The 21,485-nt window shown below is 40.1% G+C and overlaps 1 protein-coding gene across 3 annotated transcripts in view; it reads right to left on the minus strand.

The window, feature by feature from the left end:
• Nucleotides 1-10,266: 10,266 nt before the first annotated feature.
• Nucleotides 10,267-21,485, minus strand: part of AK4 (adenylate kinase 4) — a 47,875-nt gene continuing 36,656 nt past the window's right edge. For all 3 annotated transcript variants that reach the window (XM_077333451.1, XM_077333452.1, XM_077333450.1), the window contains exon 6: nt 10,267-15,242. In XM_077333451.1, the coding sequence (XP_077189566.1) occupies nt 15,128-15,242 (115 nt within the window). In that variant the 3' untranslated portion in view covers nt 10,267-15,127. The remainder of the gene's footprint in view (nt 15,243-21,485) is intronic.

Raw genomic sequence — 21,485 nt, forward strand, 5'->3', positions numbered from 1 at the left:
TATTATGACTTCAATGCAATGTTACGCACACATGATACGGCAGGGCCTCAGTGCTTTTTTGGGTCTCTATCCATGCAATAGTATCATGAATGAATGCCAGCTCTTATTTTATTGTGGTTTTTATCCCAACCTTCCTTCAAGAACTTCAGGGACAGATTAGCTCCATTCCAGTGACCTCATTGCTTTATCTTCACAACCCTATGAAGTAGGCTGAGAGATAGCTCAAGGTCACCCTGTGAGCTTCCGGGCTAAGTAGAGGAACTGAACCCAGATCTACTTTGTTTTTTATTTTATATTTCAATTTCTACACAGCCCCCGCTCCCTTGACCATCTCTGTCTGTATCACCACACTTGCCTCAGAGAGTTGTTTTATGAAATTCATGTTGTACAGGTCAATGACTGGCTATTGACAGTCTTTGACTCTTTGTGATATGGCGACAGAAAAGGAGCATACATTAGCCTTTGGACAATAAGTTTGGATAGGCTATAGAGACTTTCCAATATCTATTATAAAAACAACATGATCGACGGTTCCAGTTCTGCCTCTCCAAAGAGCAGCCAATAGGAACTAACAATGTCGAGAGCAGGAAAAGCTAGAGTTAATCAGTGTGCCCTGGAGGGCAGCTGAGTAAGAGCTGACTGTTCTGAGGTAGGGAGAACCAGAAGAGTAGCCTGTCAGTGACTGAGGAGGAGTTGCCTTGCAACAGAGTCCAGGGCCCATTCTGCACACATAGGATAATGCATTTTCATTGTGGTTTGGCAGCTGGATTTTCCTGTGCAGAACAGGAAAATTTACTTCGAAAGTACATAGAAAGTGCATTATCTATTGTGTGCAGACTAGGTCCTGGAAGCATGAACTGGAGGTCAAACATATAAGGACTGAGATGCTGTGAATATATATTAATGTGTCTCTCCCCTGTTGTATTAAATCATCAATAAAAATTGACACCTTCTGACTGGATGCTTTTGCCTCAGGGAAAGAAAGAAGCATATACACATTCACACACTTGTAAAGCCTCAACAGCATACAGATACCCATGTGTGAATAAATGGTGGCAGCATTTTAAAACAGTGTTTAGTTCTCAGCTCCAACAGCTCTGTGAAATGTTTGGGTGAGGGATGGCTGACATATGGAACTAGGCTATGTCTGCTAAAGGCTCTGGGAAAGATGATAGAGGGGGGCTCTCTGTGTGTAAAAGGTCCAGAGCTCTTTGCTGATTAAATTCCCGGCTGACAGCCTCAGTGGAAAAGCATCAGAATAACCTGCAACCCTAAAGTTGGAAGTATTCCTTGAGATTTGGAGGTGGGGACTCAGAAGTATACAATATCTCCAAGCCCCCCCCCCCCGAGCCATTTTCACCCTCAGAGCTGATCTTTACGCTCTGGAGTTGAGCAGTGAAGGCAGTGAGCAAGGGTGGACTGCGGCCCAAGGCAGGAGTGGAGTGGCATGGTTGTGTCCCACCTGGCTGATGGGCTCTGGGCAACACTTCACATCAACCACTTCCTAGAACCCGTTGTATTTCATACACAGCAGGTTTTACTGCAAGTTTATTTATAAAAGCTGTGCAGAAATATCTTTGATCTTGTAGCTTTAAATATAATCCTCTTCAACATGCATTGATGTTGTTTTCATCCTGAATTACTGTTCTTGGAGAAATCATTTGTTTTTCAGCTGGTTAAAGGTATCCTCTTCCCTCTTTTGGTCTTATAGAGAAATGTGTCTTCTCCAGGAACCTTAGCCTTCTGCAATCAGAATTTATTCAAAGAACACAGTGTAAACAGCTGATGAATGAAAATACAAACTTTGAATATTTTAGGTCAACATCTTAAAACTAGAGGTTAGGTGCCTTCCTCCCATGCCATCTAACTTCCCTATCAACAGATACCACTCCAAATTCCCTTAACCCACTTCTGACTCACTTGTCAGGTAATCATCAAGCCTTGTACACAGCCAACTGTATAATCATAGCAGGAGCTTGTTTATTTTATTTACATTAATTAAATAGCCCTTCTTCCTCACAGAGACTCAAGGCAGATTACAGAGTCAGTATGATCAATATTTGATAAACAGTGCAATAGGAGTAGCAATGTAGCAGAAGTCTAGTACCAACCAGTCTAACATGACACATTAAGTAGTGCAAAAATTACATAGTAGGATCCTACTTACAGTAATCTATACACTGTAATGTAGACCACAGTCCCTAGTTATATACCCAAGTAACTTTGTGAACTGTTTTTTACAGTACAACTCCATTACTTGTGGAGAAAAACCCTTTTGAATAATTTGCATAGTTTGCAGAGAGCCAGGACAGTACAGGTCTTCCTGACCTCCTTGGGAAGGCCATTCCATAAAGTGAATGGGGTGGGGGTGCAATGGATAAAGCACATGTATAGGGAGTAGTTGATTTTGCCCATTTTCAGGTTGACAACTGCAGAACCCCTGCTAAGATGAGTGAAGCTGTGGTGATAAAGCATGCGGGCTGGGGATAAGAGAAGTCAGGTCCTTTAAAAGTTTTGTATGTGACAACCAATAGTTTAAAATGAGCCTGGTAACAACTAGGCATCTAACAGAGTATCTGCAGAATGGGAGTAATATGAATGCTACCAATATAGCATGGCGTTCTGCACCAGATGGAATTTTTGAATTGATTTTGATGGGAGACCAGTGTACGCTGCATTACGGTAGCCTAGTTTTGATGCTGCTGTGGCATGGATCTAGGTGGACAGATGAGCAATATCATAGTAAGGGGGCCATCTTTCGAGCTAGACTGAGTTGTTTGAAAGTATTCTTTACAGCTGCATTAACTTGCTTCTTCAGTAATAACCTGAATTCAGTATAACACCTAGGCCTCTGAGTCAGAAAGGGTAGCTGAAAGTGGGAAGCACAATGTTCTTCAACCAGCATTACCTTTGTCATTTGAGTTTGGTTTCAATTTGTTCATTTTTAGCCAATTGACCAGCAGCCAGCTCAGGACCTCAGCTACATCACTGGGAGATTTGGGTAAGGATATATATTGAGCTGGGTGTCATATTGATGACAACTACTTCTCAAACTATAAATGATTTGTCCTAAGGGCTTACATAAAGATTGAAAAAAATAGGAGACAGAATTGCACCCTGTAGAACCCCACAAGATAGATCCCACATTAATGAGAACTGGTTTTCAATAGCAACCCTTTAAGTCTAATTTGTGAGGAATGACTGGAACCAGTTCAATACACATCCCTGATTTCAATGTACGAGAGCAAACTGCAGAGGTCTACCTGGGAAAGCCAGCCAAAGCTTGGGCAATAAGAAGTAAGAGCTTGAGCTTCTAATGCAGACAGAGAGATACAATTTAATAGGCATTACAGAGACTTGGTGGAATTAGTCCCATGACTGGAATGTAGTAGTGGATGGATATAAGTTGTTCAATAAAAACCAGAAGGTTCAAAGAGGAGGTGGAGTGGTGATGTATGTACAGAGAGGATTTGCTTGTCAAGAAATACTAGAGAAGGTGGGTGACAGAACACTAGAAAGTATCTGGGTGAGGATAAAGGAAGGAAGGCCAAATAGTATTGTGGATGGAGTCTGCTACAGACCACCTGACCAAGATGAGGCAGTGCCCTCCTTGAGGAGCTTCACAGTCTATCCAAGTAACAGGACCTTGTCGTTTGGAGTGACTTCAACTTCCCCGACGTGTACTAAGAGATAAACTCTACTATGAGTAAAGTCACACAACCTCCTGCTCTACCTGGCCAACAACTTCCTTTGTCAAATGGCAGTGGAAGCTATGAGAAGTTTGGCCATGCTCAACTTCATATTAACCAACAGGCAAGAATTTATAAATGGAGGATGTGAATAAAGTCATTCCATGAGCAGGAATACTGGAAGGGAAAGGAGCCACTGATGGGTGGGCTCTTCTCAAACAAGAACTCTTGCAAGCATCTGAGGTTTGCTAGGAACTGTAGGTCAACCACCAGGGAAACCAAAGCTCACAGTCCAAATACGTGAACAGCAAATATAAGGCAAAAGAGGTGATAGGCCCACTGTTGGGTGAAAATTATTATTATTATTATTATTATTATTATTATTATTTAATTTTTATTTAATAATAATAATAATAATAATAATAATAAAATGGAGACACAATGACAAAAAGAAAGCAGCTCAATACCAATTTTGCCATTTTCCCCCTGAATAAGAAAACAGGCTTATTTATAGTAGCAGGCAATGCCTGGCATCAAGGCTGCTGGCTGACAGAGTTTGTTAAGAGGCATCTGGCTGTATTGCATGAGTCCCCTGGAACTAATGGTGTACATCCATAAGTGCTCAAAGAATTTTCTAGAAAGCTTGCAAAGTCTTTGTCCATCATCTTCAAGACCTTTTAAGAACAGGAGAGGTGTCTAAAGACTGGAGAAGGGCAAATGTTATCCTAGTCTTCTAAAAAGGGAGGAAACTATAGGCTAGCCAGTCTGACCTCTAGCATAGGGACAACATTGGACCAGATAGTAAAGGGGCCAATCTGTGACAATACAAAGGACAACTTGGTGAGCCAAGGAAGTCAGCACAGATTTGTCGCCAACAGGTTCTGCCAGATCAACTTTATTTCGAGCTTACTGGATTGTGGGAACTTCATCAACATAGTTTACTGGGATTTCAGTAAAACTTTTGACACTGTTCCCCATTATGTTCTGATGGGTAAATTGCAGACTAGATTCTAGGATAAAGTGGATAAGGAGCTGGTTGGAGAACCACACCCAAAGGATAATTGTCCATAGCATTTTGTCTGACTTGAGAGAGACATTCAGTGGGGTGCTACAGAGCTCAGTACTTTCCAATATTTTAAATTAATGATCTGGATAAGGGGGTGGAGGAAATACTCATTAAATTTGCAGATGATACCAAATTGGGAGAAGTACTGAACATACCAAAAGATACAGACAAGATGTGAAACCACCATATATGTGGCCTACATCTGGGTAACAAGACTGGCATCCATCCATCCTGGATGGGGATGTACATCTTAGTAGAACTGAGTGTGAAAGAGATGAGGCATGGGTAGACTGTAAGCTACAGATTAGCAGTCAGTGTGATGCAGCAGCAAAAAAGGCTAATGTAATCTTGGGGTGTATCAACAGAGACATCTTATGTCATATTCCTGATGTACACTGCATTGGTCAGCCCTCACCTGGACAACTGTGCTCTGTTCTGGAGGCCTCACTTTAAAAAGGATGTGGAAGAATGGAGTGGGGTATAAAAAAAACAACTCTTCTTCTACCAAAGAGCTCTAAAGCAGAGATGGGCACAAACTGACTCACCAACTAAAGTTAGTCACAAAATTTTGCTGACTCATGCTTCATGAAGCAATGCTTGTTACCTGAAGAGCTGCCATGAATGGGACAGACTGTGCTTTAAAATCCCATAAGTGTTGTAAACATGTGATGGGCTGTGAAGAGTTTATGCCTCACAGGGCCAGAGCCTTTGAATGACAGGTTGGTCAAACAGATTGCATTGGAAAGCCTCAGTGGAGAAGAGTTGGGAACTGGCTGCTGAAGAGAATTCAGTTTAAAAGTGACTGAGGACTGGGAAGGTGGTAGGGAAGAGTGGGAGGACTGCTGAAGACTCCCAGAGGAGAGTCAGGCTAGAAAAAGCTTAGAGATTCTAATTTAGAGAGGTAATTTCCTGCCCCACTGAAAAGGGCGATAGCTGGAATGATCTCTGGTTTGTTTAAATAATGTGGAGTTTTGGTAGTGAATCCCTGCCTTCTAAAACATGAGTCGGTTAAACTCAAGGACTTATTTAATGGGCATTGCACATAAAGATTTAAACTCTCACTAGCCAATAAAGGTATTCTGATTCTATTCCTGATTCCACCTGACTTTGTACCCTCTATGTTGTATAAAACACTTTATTTTTGAGCTTTCAAAGGCCTCTCATATGCCATTTTCAAGTCCCTGGGCTGAACCAACAGCAGAATAATGTAATATGGTGGGACAGCCATAAACCTTTAAATCAGAAAACAGAGGAAGGGGCTGCTCAGCCAGAAAAGGGAAAGGAAGAAAAAATGGAGGATGTGTGAGGGAGGGAAGAGGGTGAGATTGCCATAAAGGGTTTAAACTTTAAATGGCTCATTGACCAATACAGTTTGTAAACTGGCCTATCAGTTCAAGGTTCAGTCATGAACCACAAACTGAACCAACTGACAAAAATGTGGTTCATGCCCAACCTTGCTCTATAGCATAACCAGATTCAGTATGATTTACCTGCCAGCACAATTCTATCTTCCAACTTTTTACAAATCACCCAGCATTGTGATAAACTGGAAGCTTGTTTTTTTCCCCCCAAGGGCAGAAGTCAATGAGGGTTAACTTGTTGATAACTTCAAGGAGCTTTACATTCCATATTTACACTGTGGCCTCAACAAAGTGTGTGTTTGGAATCCTTAAAATGGGTTCTAGCATTTTTCATTTATTATTATTATTATTAAATGTATTAACCACCCCTCTCTGCACCCAGGCTTGAGGCAGTGTATAACATACATATAATCAGAGATGGAAAGGACATCCAGAGTCATCTAGTCTAATGCAGGAACTCACAACTGCCTGCCCACCCACAGTGACCCACCCACAGTGACCCATTTCATACCCATGATCCCAACAAAAATGTCCAGAATCCAGCCTGGCCTGGAAGAAATTCACCTACCATTCCAGAGTAGCGATCAGCAATTCCCTGGATATGCAAGGAAGGGCCACAAGAGACAAACACTGACACATTTCTTCTAGCCTCTGCTTAAAAACATCCAAAGGAGAACCCACCACCTCCTGAAGAAGCGTGTTCCACTGAGGAACATTTCTACAACAAAGTTAAAATCAGAATATAAAACTGTGACATCTCATAGAGGTGTGCAAGTTTTGTATTTTGCTTTGACATTTCACAGCATTAGTGTAGAATGGGCATGAACTCAACCATGGAGTAACATTCATCCCAATTTTTCCCTGTTCATGATTCGTAAACCAAGGTTCATGATAGGTCTACTATCACAAGTTACTACAAACTTTTAAAACAGTTTGTGGAGAAAGCAAAAAGCAGGGATTTAAAGGGACCCCCAAGAGATTTTAAAACTCTGCTTTCTGTTCCCTACAAAAATAGCTGCTCTTTTGGGTTGTCCTTTGCAGTTCTTGTAAAGTTTAAAGGGAGCACACAAGAAAGCCCAAAACAGCTGAGCAGCAGGAAGGCTGCTTTCCGTCACAGTTCTTTGGGCTTTCTGCAAATCTCATTTAAAGGGACTGTGGTTTGATTTGTTAACTAACTGGCCAGTTTGATTCATAGTTCAGTTTGTGGTTTGACCATGAACAATGAATCAACACAAACTGCAATTTTCTGGTTCATGACTATCCCCAGCTATGAAAGTTAGATAGGTGATGTGTATAAAATGAGTTGTCTACTATACCCTCAGCATTCAAATGTGGGATGGTGTTAAAACCAATTTTCAGGAACTGATACAACAAAAGACAATTACTACAAAATGTAAATTATGTTCAGCCTTATCCTTCAATATTTCTCTCCAGAGATCTTTACCTCCCATTATATGTATGATATTTAATCACTCCATACCACTATAGAGATTTTCTATTTGCAGATTAAATAAGGTAAATTGCATTCAAGTTAATCAGTATTAGGCCTTACTTGTATGTGTTATAGGGTATAAGTTGGCAAAATGCTGCTAGCAAAAGTGGTTATATGTACACTTGTAGATTACTTCTTGGCAACTTCCCTTGTGTGAAAAAAGACTGCAGATAGTATGTGGGGTTCTACAAGGATACTCTGGTTACAAAGAATTTTTAAAGGTAATGAATCAGCATCTTACACTGAGCGCAAAAGCAAAGTGATATTTTAATACTAACATAATACAGTAGTACAGGTTATTTACATAAAGTGGTGAGCAACTGGAATAATATAGGCCAGGTCAGCTAAATATTGAAAGATAATCAGCTAGATGAAAGTATTAAACACAATTTAAAATACATTTTTGTGTTAAAGGTGATAGAGCTACCCAACTGAATGGAGTAACTGGAATGCTGCACTACAAAGGGGAGGATGGCAGAGAAAATCCCTTGCACTCAAACTTACTTGGTGGCCATGGGCTGGTCACTTTCTCAGATTAACCTGCTTTACAGGATTAATGTGATGATAACAATGACGAGGTGACAACTATGGGGATTTCTGCACCCATTAAAAATAGTGAAATGCTTACCTTTTGTTGTCATTATATTCCGGGCCCTCCATATAATGTCACCAACATGCAGCTTCTGGGCAGTAACCGGCCGGCTACATCCTCCATTTTAAAGCACTAGTTGGTGAATGCCAAAAAGTGTATTCACCAACCTATGTTGGAGAACAACCAGCAGGCAACCAGCAGAGGGAAGTTATGGAGGCTAAAATGCACAAAAAGCTCCTGCCTTGTCCTGCCTTCACTTCTGCCCCCATCTCCCAGGGATGGGTACATCTTTTTTTAAATGTCTGAAATCCTGGAGCAATGAATAGGCGGACAAGCATGCAGGCAATAACAGAAATAATTTTTTTCCAATGCTGTAGCACAAAGCATGCCTCTCTAAAGCTACCCCCCAAAAAATTGGGAACAAGATTAATTTTTTAAATTATCAAGACTTGTGATTCAATAAGGGGTAGTGTTCAAAAAGCACTTGTTGTTGTTAGGTGCAAAGTCGTGTCCGACACATCATGACCCCATGGACAATGATCCTCCAGGCCTTCCTGTCCTCTACCATTCCCCGGAGTCCATTTAAGTTTGCACCTACTGCTTCAGTGACTCCATCCAGCCACCTCATTCTCTGTCGTCCCCTTCTTTCGCCCTCAATCGCTCCCAGCATTAGGCTCTTCTCCAGGGAGTCCTTCCTTCTCATGAGGGGGCGAATGTATTTGAGTTTCATGTTCAGGATCTGGCCTTCTAAGGAGCAGTCAGGGCTGATCTCCTCCAGGACTGACCGATTTGTTCGCCTTGCAGTCCAAGGGACTCACAAGAGTCTTCTCTAGCACCAGAGTTCAAAAGCCTCAATTCTTTGACGCTCGGCCTTCATTATGGTCCAACTTTCACAGCCATACATTGCAACTGGGAAGACCATAGCCTTGACTAGATGCACTTTTGTTGGCAGGGGGATGTCTCTGCTTTTTAGGATGCTGTCTAGATTTGCCATAGCTTTCCTTCCCAGGAGCGTCTTTTAATTTCTTTGCTGCAGTCCCCATCTGCAGTGAACAAAAAGCACTATGCATCTGTTATTATATGCACAGGGCATATCAATGGAGAAGTAGGTATTTAAAAAAAATTAGCAGACATTGCGGGACCTTTAAAGCATAAAGATAGGGGCTTGGCTACCTGGCCTGATTGACAGGCAGAAGAGAGTTGTGTATAAACTGCGTTGCTCTCTTCCGCCATTTCAAGCAGGTGATGTGGAGGGTGAGAAATGTGAAAAGGTGGCAGAGAAGAGGGAGAAATCAAAAAGGTGAGGAGGGGTCGGGAAGTGCAATTATATTTAGCGTTACGCCGTTTAGCTGATGGAATGCTATTTTTACAGATGTGCAGAAATGCTCCATGGATTACCTCTCCCTTAAATTTCTCATAGAAATGACGAGATAAAAATACACTAAACAATTATACTTCTCCTTATTCATTAGGTAGAAAAGAGTTTCACTTTTTACACTAGAACAAAATAAAGAAAACTAGTTCTGCTGACCAAAACAGAAAATGTTACAGAATTGTTCCTACAACTAGGTTTAGTGTCGTATAGCACTTTGGTTCATAACAACCTGAACTAGTCATAATTGCCAGTATGGGTTACAGCAGCAAAAGATGTACGAAGACATCACCTTTAGAAATTTTCAAGGTATTGGTTGTCTTCTGCCTGTTACTTGGCCTGGGATTCTTGCCTTTCCCTCAGGGCACGTGAGCTTTTTTTACTCCCAGAGAAAATGGATAGAAATAACCTCAGCTGGTTTCTCTGGCCTTTGACATGCATCACAAGCCTGGTGTGATATGTTCATTATTAGATCAAATACACCCTTTACTATGTACAAAAGGGTAAACCAATACAAGTTGGTCATTTTTGGCAGCAGAACTATGTTATTATTTTATCTATTTCTTTCACATGGCACCGTCTATAAGAAAAAGTTTAGAAATTAAAATCAAAATTTACAATCTGAAACATTGATTTCAAAATGTGGTTCATGTACAAACTTGGCTGACTTTATACCACATACATGAGAAGACAGTAAGTTGAAAATAACTTTATTGATGTATCAAATGGCAAACAGCTGTAGGAATTAGGGGGAGTAGACACACACAAAAAACTTCTCTCAATTACATTGCATACAGATATAAACTATTCCCTAGAACAACTAGCGAAATCTTCTACACCCAACACAAAATTATTATAAAAGTAGGATCAGAACATTAGAAAATGCATCAGATTCACAGTAAAGTGCCAAAATAGAAGATGCAAGTTATACTGTGTTACAGAAGATTGTGATTCCAGAAGAAAGCTAACCTAAAACGAACAGCAGGAGCTTCAGAAAACAGCACCTTTGCTCAGAGTGGCAAAGAGAAGGTATATTAACCCTCAAATATTTCTGACATACCTAACTATGTGTATGACTTGCAGAAAATTCACACAGCAATTATTTTCTAGATTAGGTTTTCCATTGTGTGAGCAGGATGAATTTGAAGCTGAAACTCATGTATAGTTTTTTTACAAATCATTTCTCTCAGACCTGATGCAGATTGGTTGAGGAGCCTCATCTATACATACTCCCAAGTTCTTCAACTCATGCAAGATAGCTTCCCATTTCCATTCCTCCGACTGCATGTTGTCATGCTATCCTGAAAAAAGGTCCCCCAATTTACTTATATAGAACCTTAACATATATACTTTACAGAAAGATTAAAAAACCAAAAGAGATCCCTGCCCAAACAGATTACAAACTAGAAACAGGCAGAAGAGATGAGCAGGAAAAGGAAGGAAACAGTCAGCTATAATACAACATTCTTATTGATAGAAGTGGAGGGATTTATGAACTGCTTAAATGCTCTCATAGTACTACCAAACCAGCAAAGGTCAAGGAAAAGTCTATACGGTGCAGAAGTCTGTATCTTGCCCTCCCTGAATTAATGGACATTTACCATTATCTTCAATACATTCACATTCAGCTTGTGGCACAGAATGGCATAATATCTTTAATCTTTGAGCTTCAAGTCTTCCATTCATATGGGCCAATAGTCATCACCCTGGGGTACAGCAACAGCTAGATCATATGGCATCAAAATGCACAATCAAAAATAGGAAGGTGGGACTACAGTATGACACAAAATCCAAACATACCCTAACCATTAAAGACAAGAAACATGTAAAAGGAAGGCTCACCTTTGACAGCCCAGCATAACCTAAAGTTTTTCCACATGTGTTATTTCTTTCAGGTGTATGCCCTCTACAGCATCTCTGGGTTTTTTCCTCCTTTCTGCACTTGTTTTGCTCCCTCTAGTGGCTAATTCAATCTTTCATTGCGGTTTCTCTGCTGTTTTTATGAGCAAAGTGTTCGTTAAATAAAGGTGAAACAGCAATGAAGGATCAAAGTGCCCACTAGAGAGAGCAAGCACATGTAGAAAAGAAAATCCTGATGCAGTACGGGCACACAGCCAATGAAGTAACATGTGCAGAAAAACCTAGACTCAAGAACAGAGGCCTTTTACAATGTCCATCCATCTGAGGGTAGACTGGGGCTCATTCCACACACAATAGATAATGCACTTTCAATGCACTTTACGAGTAAATTTTCATGTTCCACACAGGAAAATTCAGCTGCCAAAGCACATTGAAAGTGCATTATCCTATGTGTGCGGAATGAGCCTAACTCCCCATTTTATATACACATTATATAGTTCTGCTAGGTGCTGTGGCCAGACTAAGTCTCCCTGTAACTTTTTTCCTGCAGCAACCGGCCCATTGACAAAGGTGGGATCACTCTTTCAAACACTGACACTGCTCATTTTAAAAAGCTTAATCAAAATAATGTTGTCATCAAAGCCTGGCTTCAGAAAAAAATCTATTCCATAAAAGTTATATTTTTTTCTTCAAAATATTTTCCCTCCTATTCTACAATGTACAAAATAAGGCAACACAAGGCCACTTAGACTGAGACTGAGAAGTCACTGCTCCATCCAAATATTACAAATCTAAAATCTTACTTGTAATATTAATTTCCAGTTCAAGAAAGCTACTATACCATCTCTGGCTATTAAAATATATTTCATGATGACTGTTTTATTATTCTTAAAGTATAAACTACTCCTAAATATTACGCTTCATCATTTAAAAATAAAACTAGTTTTTTGTTCTTAACAAACTGCAAACATTTATTACAGAAAACGACGAGAGGAAAATCAGCATGGGAATAACCTAAACAAAACTACATGGTGGAAAGAAATCCATATGTAGTAGTAGGAGAAAAGATTTACCCTCCTTATGGTTGAAAACCACTTGATTTGGATTTGTCATCCTGGAACCAGGGCATTCAGACTGGGCTCTAAGAAATGCTGGTATTCCTTGGAACCTTACCATGGATTCCTGATTGGCTGGTGAATTAGATGATACAGCCATCATGGGGAAAGTCCTATTTTTATTGGAAGAGTTACCGCTTGCATTCAGCATACTGAGTAGGTACCTTCCCACTTCAGGAATTGATCTCAGCAATTCCATTATGGTTTTAAGAGCTAAACTTTTTGTCCATTGCACTCTGAACATTTGCATTATCAAATGGAGAAGAGAATGTAGCAATTGTCTTTCGTGGTAGACATCACATCACGACTTGGAACACAGGAAATCAGAACATCTAGAACAGGCCCAAGATGAGCTTCCTTGGAAGACATTCCTATTTTACATTATTCTATAACTAATGATCCTTCTCTGAAATGTTCTTTCCCAGAGCAAAACTGGGCATATTTTAGGTTGATCTCCACTTTGCATTTGCACCAATAGTCATGGTTCATACCTACAGACTGGCACACCCCCCGTGCCCAATCCTATGAAATATGCAAGGATTCTTGAAGCACATAAACTGAAGTTCTTCAACAGCATAGAAACTGGGTTTTCTACTCTACAAGATGGTTTTGTTTGGCATTTGAAATAAAGAAAACACTTAACCCAAAAGTTTTTGAATCAAGTTTCCTCTGCATACAATATACGTGATTGGCTCCACTTCATATTTGATTAATCATGACACTGCAAGAAAGGCACATATAAGGTCACTGTTTTATTACAACTATATCTAACCAGGGCTTATAGCGACAGATATAGTGGTCTCTGCAATTCAAATTTAGTCCTGCCACAGTATATGGGGCCTTTTTATTGTTTGATAATACATACTGTACACGTCTGGAGCCTGTGTATTTTACAATTTATGCATGCTTATGTAACACCTGACAACTGAGGAAGGTTGTGGACCGAAATAAATTTGATCTAGGCCATTTGTTTCATGCTTGTGAATTTTAGATTTGAGAAATGACTAAGTACTGAGGCTATTGTTGGGGTTGTATGTTGTTTTTAACTTTCATTGTAAATAAATACATGTATTTTCATATATTTAACTTTTTTCTTTTTTAATGTATCAGGCCTCATATTCATATTTCTTTGACCTGTTTTGTTTTTTTGTTTCGCATTGGACCTAAACTGATCAAACAAGAATCTGGCCAATATGCTCAAGTTAACTGCATGCTTAAAAGAATTTAGCTTTAAGAATAACACTTCAAGAACAAACTGAACCCACCCTCAAGGAATACATGAATAATGGATGGTTTCTGTCTTGATATATAGCAACTGCTTGCTTATCTTTTGTTTCAACAATCGGGATAAATGCAAGAAGAGAATATGCAGAGACAGAGAAAAGGAGCAGACACTAAAATTACAGGATCATTGAGAATGGTGGCTAGTCTTTCCTTACCCATTACTATATGGAGGAAGACTGACAAAGTAATTAACCTTAGAGGAAACAGTCCCATACAATAACCCTTGTCAAAGTGGATGAATATAAGGCAATAAAATGAGCTCTATTCTACATGGTGACAATACCAATTTATCAACTGAATCAATGCTTTCAAACCAATGCATGAAATACTTTCCTGTGTACACATATATAAGCAATACTGATTAACCATATCAAGGACAAACATGTAAACAGGAAGATCATGGATATAATCTGCATCAGTATTCACAATCACATTTACTCCACCTTTTACAGTCATGGGAATGTACTGCTAGCTACATCTTCAACCATCTGATTCATGTTTCATTTGCTCATAACACTTGCATGGAGACAGGTGGGACATGTATGTCCAAAACGTAGAGACTTTAGTGACAGATTTTATCCAGCCAGACTCTATCACAGAATATTAAAGCTATCAATAAAGAACCAAAATCTCAAGTAGTGCAACTTTTCTTAGATCCAAAATAGGCTACAACCATCCCCTGGCCTATACGACAGCATGAAGTTACACCATCAAGTTTAAAACTAATTCTATCTTTCTACAGCAGCATTTTAAAAGATATTCCTCAATTGTGGTTCTCTTGGAGAACCAACACATTTAAACTCATCATGATTTAAGCTCCCCATTCACTAATATTCAATTACACTTATTTGACCTGTATTAATGCATATATTTTCCAAAATGCTCATCACATTATATCTGTATTTAAAGTACAAGGTTTGGTTATTTTAAATTGCCGTGGACTGTTTAGATCAAAGAAAACCTTTTTCAAAATCCATGGAATGGCACATTTAATATGTAGAACCACTGTTAGCAGATTAAATGAACCAACAGATCTATATACCTGCTTAAGATAAATCAGTCTCTGCATAACGAACTAAGGTGATACAAAGGAATGCACAAATACTTTAGAGCTTGGGAACTGAATCCATATACATCATCTTTCAAAGAAAATGTTATAGCTGTACTCCCACAGCCATTTCTCCAGGAAGAACAGCCATTTTCCTAAAGGAAAAAAATAGGAGGGCAGAGCACAGATATAGCACACACTTCTGTAAATGTAATGGTTGTTCCCTCTTGTTCCAGGTCAAAAGATGGTTAATTTACTTCTTCTGCCTGGATTGGAGGTATCTTGCTGGACACCAGAGAATAAACATAAGGCCAGATTTTGTTGGTCTCTGTCCCAGAGAATGAGTGTAGGATCCCTCTGTTCCTGAAATATGGAATAGAAGTGTGTATAAGTGCATGTAACTGTATTAGAATTTGTAACACCACCCCATAAAACCAGTTCAATTAAAAAGCAAAAGAACAGGTAACAAAACTGTCTGGTTCAATTACATTAACTGTATACAGAAATAGTATTTATACATGTGACCTATATATATATATATATATATATATATATATATATATATATATATATATATATATATATATATATATACACACACACATATACATATACATATACACATACACATATACATATACATATACACATACACATACATATATACATATATACATATATATACATATATATACATACATACATACATACATACATACATACATACATACATACATACATACATACATACATATGAAGCTGTCCCAAAGGCATGAATGGACATTTATTAAACTGATTGTGCTAGATGGGTTTACTGATCCAAAACATTGAAAACCTAACTCTGGGAACTACTAAAAGTAATGCAGCAGAATCATCATAAACATTTTCACCTAAATTATAACCATACATTCTATATAGAAAATTTCCTTTAAAAGTAGGGGTATACAATTGCCCACTGAATTACTAGATATACCAAACAATTACAAAGCCCTTTCTATTCATCTTTGATGGATTAAGAATGACTAACCCAAATTCAAATTTCAACCAGCCCTTTAGGTATGTTCTAACACTAGTGCAAGAGGATCCATGAGATCCTTCAAGAACACTACAAAAAGTTTAAAGACACACAACCTTGTAGGTAGGGCAATTATGTAGGTCTACACAATTATCAACTTTAGCTAGGGGCAATGATTGCCTGACAAGAACCCTAAACAGAAGAACCACGCCAGTGTAGCTATTGTGACATCTAAAGCAATGGTCATGAAACTAATGCCTCTAGGACCAATAAAGCCATTTGTAAAAGAAAATGAAATCTTTTATGTTATATCAAAGTTGTAAGTGCTAGAATAAGCACAATGTCAAGGGAATGGCAGGCAATTATTTATATGGGATTGAAATGGCTTCTAAAAAGATCCTTTATAGAAGAAGGCATAGAATATAGATAATGGTGACATGGTAGACATCATATGCTTGGGATTTTCAAAAGGCTTTTGATAAGGTACTGAACCAAGGACTCCTGAGGAGGGGCGTGCAACCTCCTCTTCCCAAAATGGCATTTTTAAGGTTCAGGTATACTGAACAAAAAAGAAAAAAAATCTGTATTTACTGATATTCTTGTATCTCAATACCAGTATGGTATTCACATTAGGTAAATATTCAGGAATGCTGAATTTGTTAGCTCCATTGTAGCCTATGTGGGCCATTATAGTCATTGGTCCTCAAAGACTATAATAGAGAATCAGTCTGGAGGTATCTGGGACTGGAGGGAGGCTTTTTTGCTGGGGCTCCCCCCCAAAAAACTCCCACATCTCAAAAAAACAGGACTAGGGTTCGAAAGAAGGTACCCTCATCCTCTATCATTTCCAAAGGAGGAGGGTAAAGGCATTTAAACTTTAAAGGGAACACTATCACTTTAAAGTTTAAATGCCTTTTGCAAGCTATGGTAGTGGCATGACTGAACTCCAAAGACATTTAAAGGATTTGCAGTCCCTTTATATGCCTTCCCCAACTCATACTGAAGGATTTTAAAGGGACTGAGAGCTCTTTAAATGCACTTCAACTGCATCTATCTAGTAGTCCCAAAATATCCTGAATATTCAGCCATTTCAGATAGCTGAAAAACAGCAAAAAAAAAAAAAAAAACTGTCCGATTTAATACGCCCCCCAATACTGGTAAGATTTCAAAATAGTTTTTCATCTCCATTAGCTGAATGCACACCCCTTCTTCTGAGTAAACCTAGTAGTCATGCAATAAAAGTTAACCTGATGCCTTATAACAGCTGTGAAAAAGCTGTCGCAAGAGGAAGCTTTGGTCCTAGACCCATCCCAGTCAGGTTTCCGGTCTGGCCATGGGGTAGAGACAGTGCTAGTCACATTGATGGATGACCTCTGTTGCCAGTTGGACTGGGTCAGGTTGATACTACTTATATTGCTAGACCTTTCAGCAGCATTCGACACAGTCGACCATGAGCCTTTAGCTCACTGCCTCATCGATGCCGGAGTCAGAAGGACTGCCCTTCAATGGCTGATCTCCTTTCTCCAGAATCGTGGACAGAGGGTAGCATCAGAAGATAGTTCATCAAGCCGTCACCAACTGGCTTGCAGAGTCCCCAAAGGGGCAGTTCTCTCCCCCATACTATTCAACATCTTTATACGCCCTCTTGCTCAACTGGTGTGGAGGGTTGGGCTGGGTTACCATCAATATGCTGATGACACCCAGCTCTTCCTCCTGATGGATGGCGGTCCTGACTCTCCCCCAGAAACATTAGCCAGCTGCCTGGAAGCGGGATGGCTCAAGTAGAGTTGTCTGATGTTCAACCCTTCAAAGATGGAGGTCTATCAATGGTCCACTCTGCCAGGAACCTGGGGGTGATTCTTGATGCCTCCCTTTCAATGGAGGCTCAGATTACGTTGGTAGCATAGCTGGCCAACAACCTTTGCCAAGCCAAACTACTAGCACCATACTTGGTCCCGGAACACCTAGCCAGAGTGATCCACGCAACGGTCACCTCTAGACAACTGGTCCAGAATGCAGCTGCCAGGGTCCTCACAGCAAAACCTCGGAGGTCCCACATCCAGCAGCTGTGCTGGCTTCCGGTCAAATTCCAGATCAGGCATAAGGTTTTGGTTATCACCTTTAAGGCCACACACAGTCTGGGCCCAGTATACCTAAGGGATCACCTCTATGCCTACACCCCTCAAAGTGTAGAGTGCTTTGCACTCTACCACCTCCACCCTCCTGGTGGTCCCTGGCCCTAAGGAAGTCCGCTTGACCTCAACCAGGGCCAAAGCTTTTCCCATCCTGGACCCCACCTGGTGGAATGAGCTTCTAGAGGAGATTAACACCCTGATGGAACTTGAACAGTTCTGCAGGGCCTGCAAAAGAGAGCTCTTCCACCAGGCATTTGACTGAGGTCGATCAGAACCACCTCTTCCCACTGCCCCCCCAAACCTCCCTCCAACAATCATTACAGAGCTGCCCAAACCACTGGGCCTCGGTACGTTAATCAATTCACTCAGGCTTGAAATTTTAGACAGCCTCAGGGAAGACAGGGGCCTGAGTACAGTGGGGGTTTTGGGACACTTTCTTCTATAAATGTTTGACATTATATGCATCAGTATAGAGAACAAGTGAGCAAAATAATATATGGATATCACAGACACATCACAACGGAATAGACTATAGCTGTTAAATAGATAATGTTCATCTTTTAAAACCATAAATGCATAATCCAAACTATACTTTTGCAGCCTAGTTTACTTTTTCTAGAATGGTTAATAATCCCTAATATATAGCTCTGATTTCTGAAAGTCTTTAAGACAACCAAAACAGAGTCCAGTAGCACCTTTAAGACCAAAAAAGAAAGATTTATTCAAGGCATGAGAGTACTTGCATTCATAAGCTTACACCTTGAATAAATCTAATTTGAATTTATATTTATATTAATTCACTATATTATATCACAATATATTATTTATATTAATTCACTTATCATCTAGGGCAGTGGTCCCCAGCCTTTTTATCACCGGGGACCACTCAACACCGGGGACCACTCAACGCCTTTTACTGAGGCCCGGTGGGGGGGGGTAGTTTACTCCTCTACCTCAACCACTACCCTAGCGCTCTCTGATCGCTATGGTAATGTTTAAACATCCCTTCAAAATAAGATACAGATCCACCATAACAATGAACATAAGGAACATTTTATTTTCATGGAAATTTTAACTCATGACAGTTAAACTGACAGTTTAACTCATGACAGGGGGGGAGAAGGCGTCCTTCGGGGCCCACCTCCAATTAGTCGAAGGACCACATGTGGTCCGCGGTCCACAGGTTGGGGATCGATAATCTAGGGGAAGTCCAATATTTAACAGAACATGAATATGGCTAATGTTTCTGTTGAATTGTACAATGAGTTTCCACTTGCATATTATGATGAGATAGTAAACTTAAGCAAACATTTCAAGATGCTGGTTGATACGCGGATGACAGGGCAAATGGTTGAGGGAAGCAACTGGCACAGGTTATGTTAAACTGAGGCACCAACTCACACCTGAGAGCAGTTTGTTAAAAAAAAAAAACTGCACTAAAGCATCAACACACAAAGATGTGTGGTACCTTTACTATGTCAACCCCTCCCCCCTGTCAAGCCCAGACAAAACTAACAAACAAACTTCTATAGAAAGAAAGCTTTAATTGGAAGTAGATCTAAACACTCTAACATTCGAAGTCAAGACTGTTCGATATCAGGAGAGCAGGCAGTTATCAATACAATTCTCCCGCCAAAACCCAAGTGTTCCCAAGGGAGGGGGCTACCCTCTCACTCAGGTGCCATCCCAAGCTTCCTGCCAAGGTGTTGAAGTTAGTACGGCCTTGGTCAGACTGGCGCCCCGGGCTAGCAGATAAGATGTTTACAGGAACACCGGTAACAATGTTTCACAGCAGAGAGACTATGCAGTGTGAAAATGCAGAGATCAAAGGAGGAGGGGGAATCAAAGGAAAACTACAGGCATAAGCATTCTGGTTACATGGGAATGTTTGAGCAAAGACACAGCACACCAAGATGGAGTCTCTTAGGTTCATCGAAACACAAACATGGCAGAGAGCAGGGTCTGATCCTGACACACCCCAATAGCATTAAACCCTCATCCATAACTTTCAAATTTTAGAACAAAGAGAAGAAGATGGATAGTTGTGTTTGTTTGTCCATAGCAGTAGAAAATGCAAGAAATCAAAATGGCTGTCTGAGGAAGCTTTACAAATAGCTAAGGAGAGAAGGGAAGTGAAAGATAAGGGAGAAAGAGAAAGATACACCCAATTGAATGCAGAATTCCAGAGAAAAGCTAGAAGAGATAAGAATGCCTTCTTAAATGAACAGTGCAAACAAATAGAAGAAAACAATAGAATGGGGAGGACCAGAGATCTTTTCAAGAAAATTGGAGATATGAAGAGAACGTTTCATGCAAAGTTGGGTATGATAAGGGACCAAAATCGTAGGGACCTCACAGAAGCAGAAGAGATTAAACAAAGGTGGCAAAATTATACAGAACAACTATACAAGAGCGAGCTTAACATCCCTGATGACCACAGTGGGGTAGTTACTGACCTGGAGCCAGACATCCTGGAATGTGAAGTCAAATGGGCCTTAGGAAGTCTGAGCAACAATAAAGCTTGTGGTGGTGACAGCATTCCAGTTGAACTATTCAAAATCTTAAAGGACGATGCAGTAAAAGTGCTACACTCAATATGCCAGCAAATTTGGAAAACTCAACAATGGCCACAGGATTGGAAAAGGTCAGTTTACATTCCAATCCCAAAGAAGGGCAATGCCAAAGAATGTTCAAACTACCGCACCATTGCACTAATTTCTCATGCTAGCAAAGTTATGCTCAAAATCCTACAAGCTAGGCTCCAGCAATATGTGGACCAAGAACTTCCAGAAGTACAGGCAGGATTTCGAAGAGGCAGAGGAACTAGAGATCAAATTGCCAACATACGCTGGATCATGGAGAAAGCTAGGGAGTACCAGAAGAACATCTACTTCTGCTTCATTGACTATGCTAAAGCCTTTGATTGTGTGGAGCACAACAAATTGTGGCAAGTTCTTAAAGAGATGGGAATACCAGAGCATCTTATTTGTCTCTTGAGAAATTTATATGCAGGTCAAGAAGCAACAGTGAGAACTGAACATGGAATCACTGACTGGTTCAAAATTGAGAAAGGAGTTCGGCAAGGCTGTATACTGTCGCCTTGCCTATTTAACTTGTATGCAGAGCACATCATGAGAAATGCGGGATTAGAGGAGTCACAAATTGGGATCAAGATTGCAGGGAGAAATATCAACAACCTCAGATATGCAGATGATACCACTCTAATGGCAGAAAGTGAAGAGGAACTAAAGAGCCTGTTGATGCAGGTGAAGAAGGAGAGTGCAAAAGTTGGCTTGAAACTCAACATCAAGAAAACAAAGATCATGGCATCCGGCCCTCTCAATTCCTGGCAAATAGATGGGGAAGAAATGGAGATAGTGACAGATTTTATTTTCCTGTGCTCCAAGATCACTGCAGATGGGGACTGCAGCAAAGAAATTAAAAGACGCTTGCTCC

The sequence above is a fragment of the Paroedura picta genome, chromosome 4 (assembly GCF_049243985.1).
Source record: "Paroedura picta isolate Pp20150507F chromosome 4, Ppicta_v3.0, whole genome shotgun sequence".
In the NCBI taxonomy this organism is placed as follows: Eukaryota; Metazoa; Chordata; class Lepidosauria; order Squamata; family Gekkonidae; genus Paroedura; species Paroedura picta.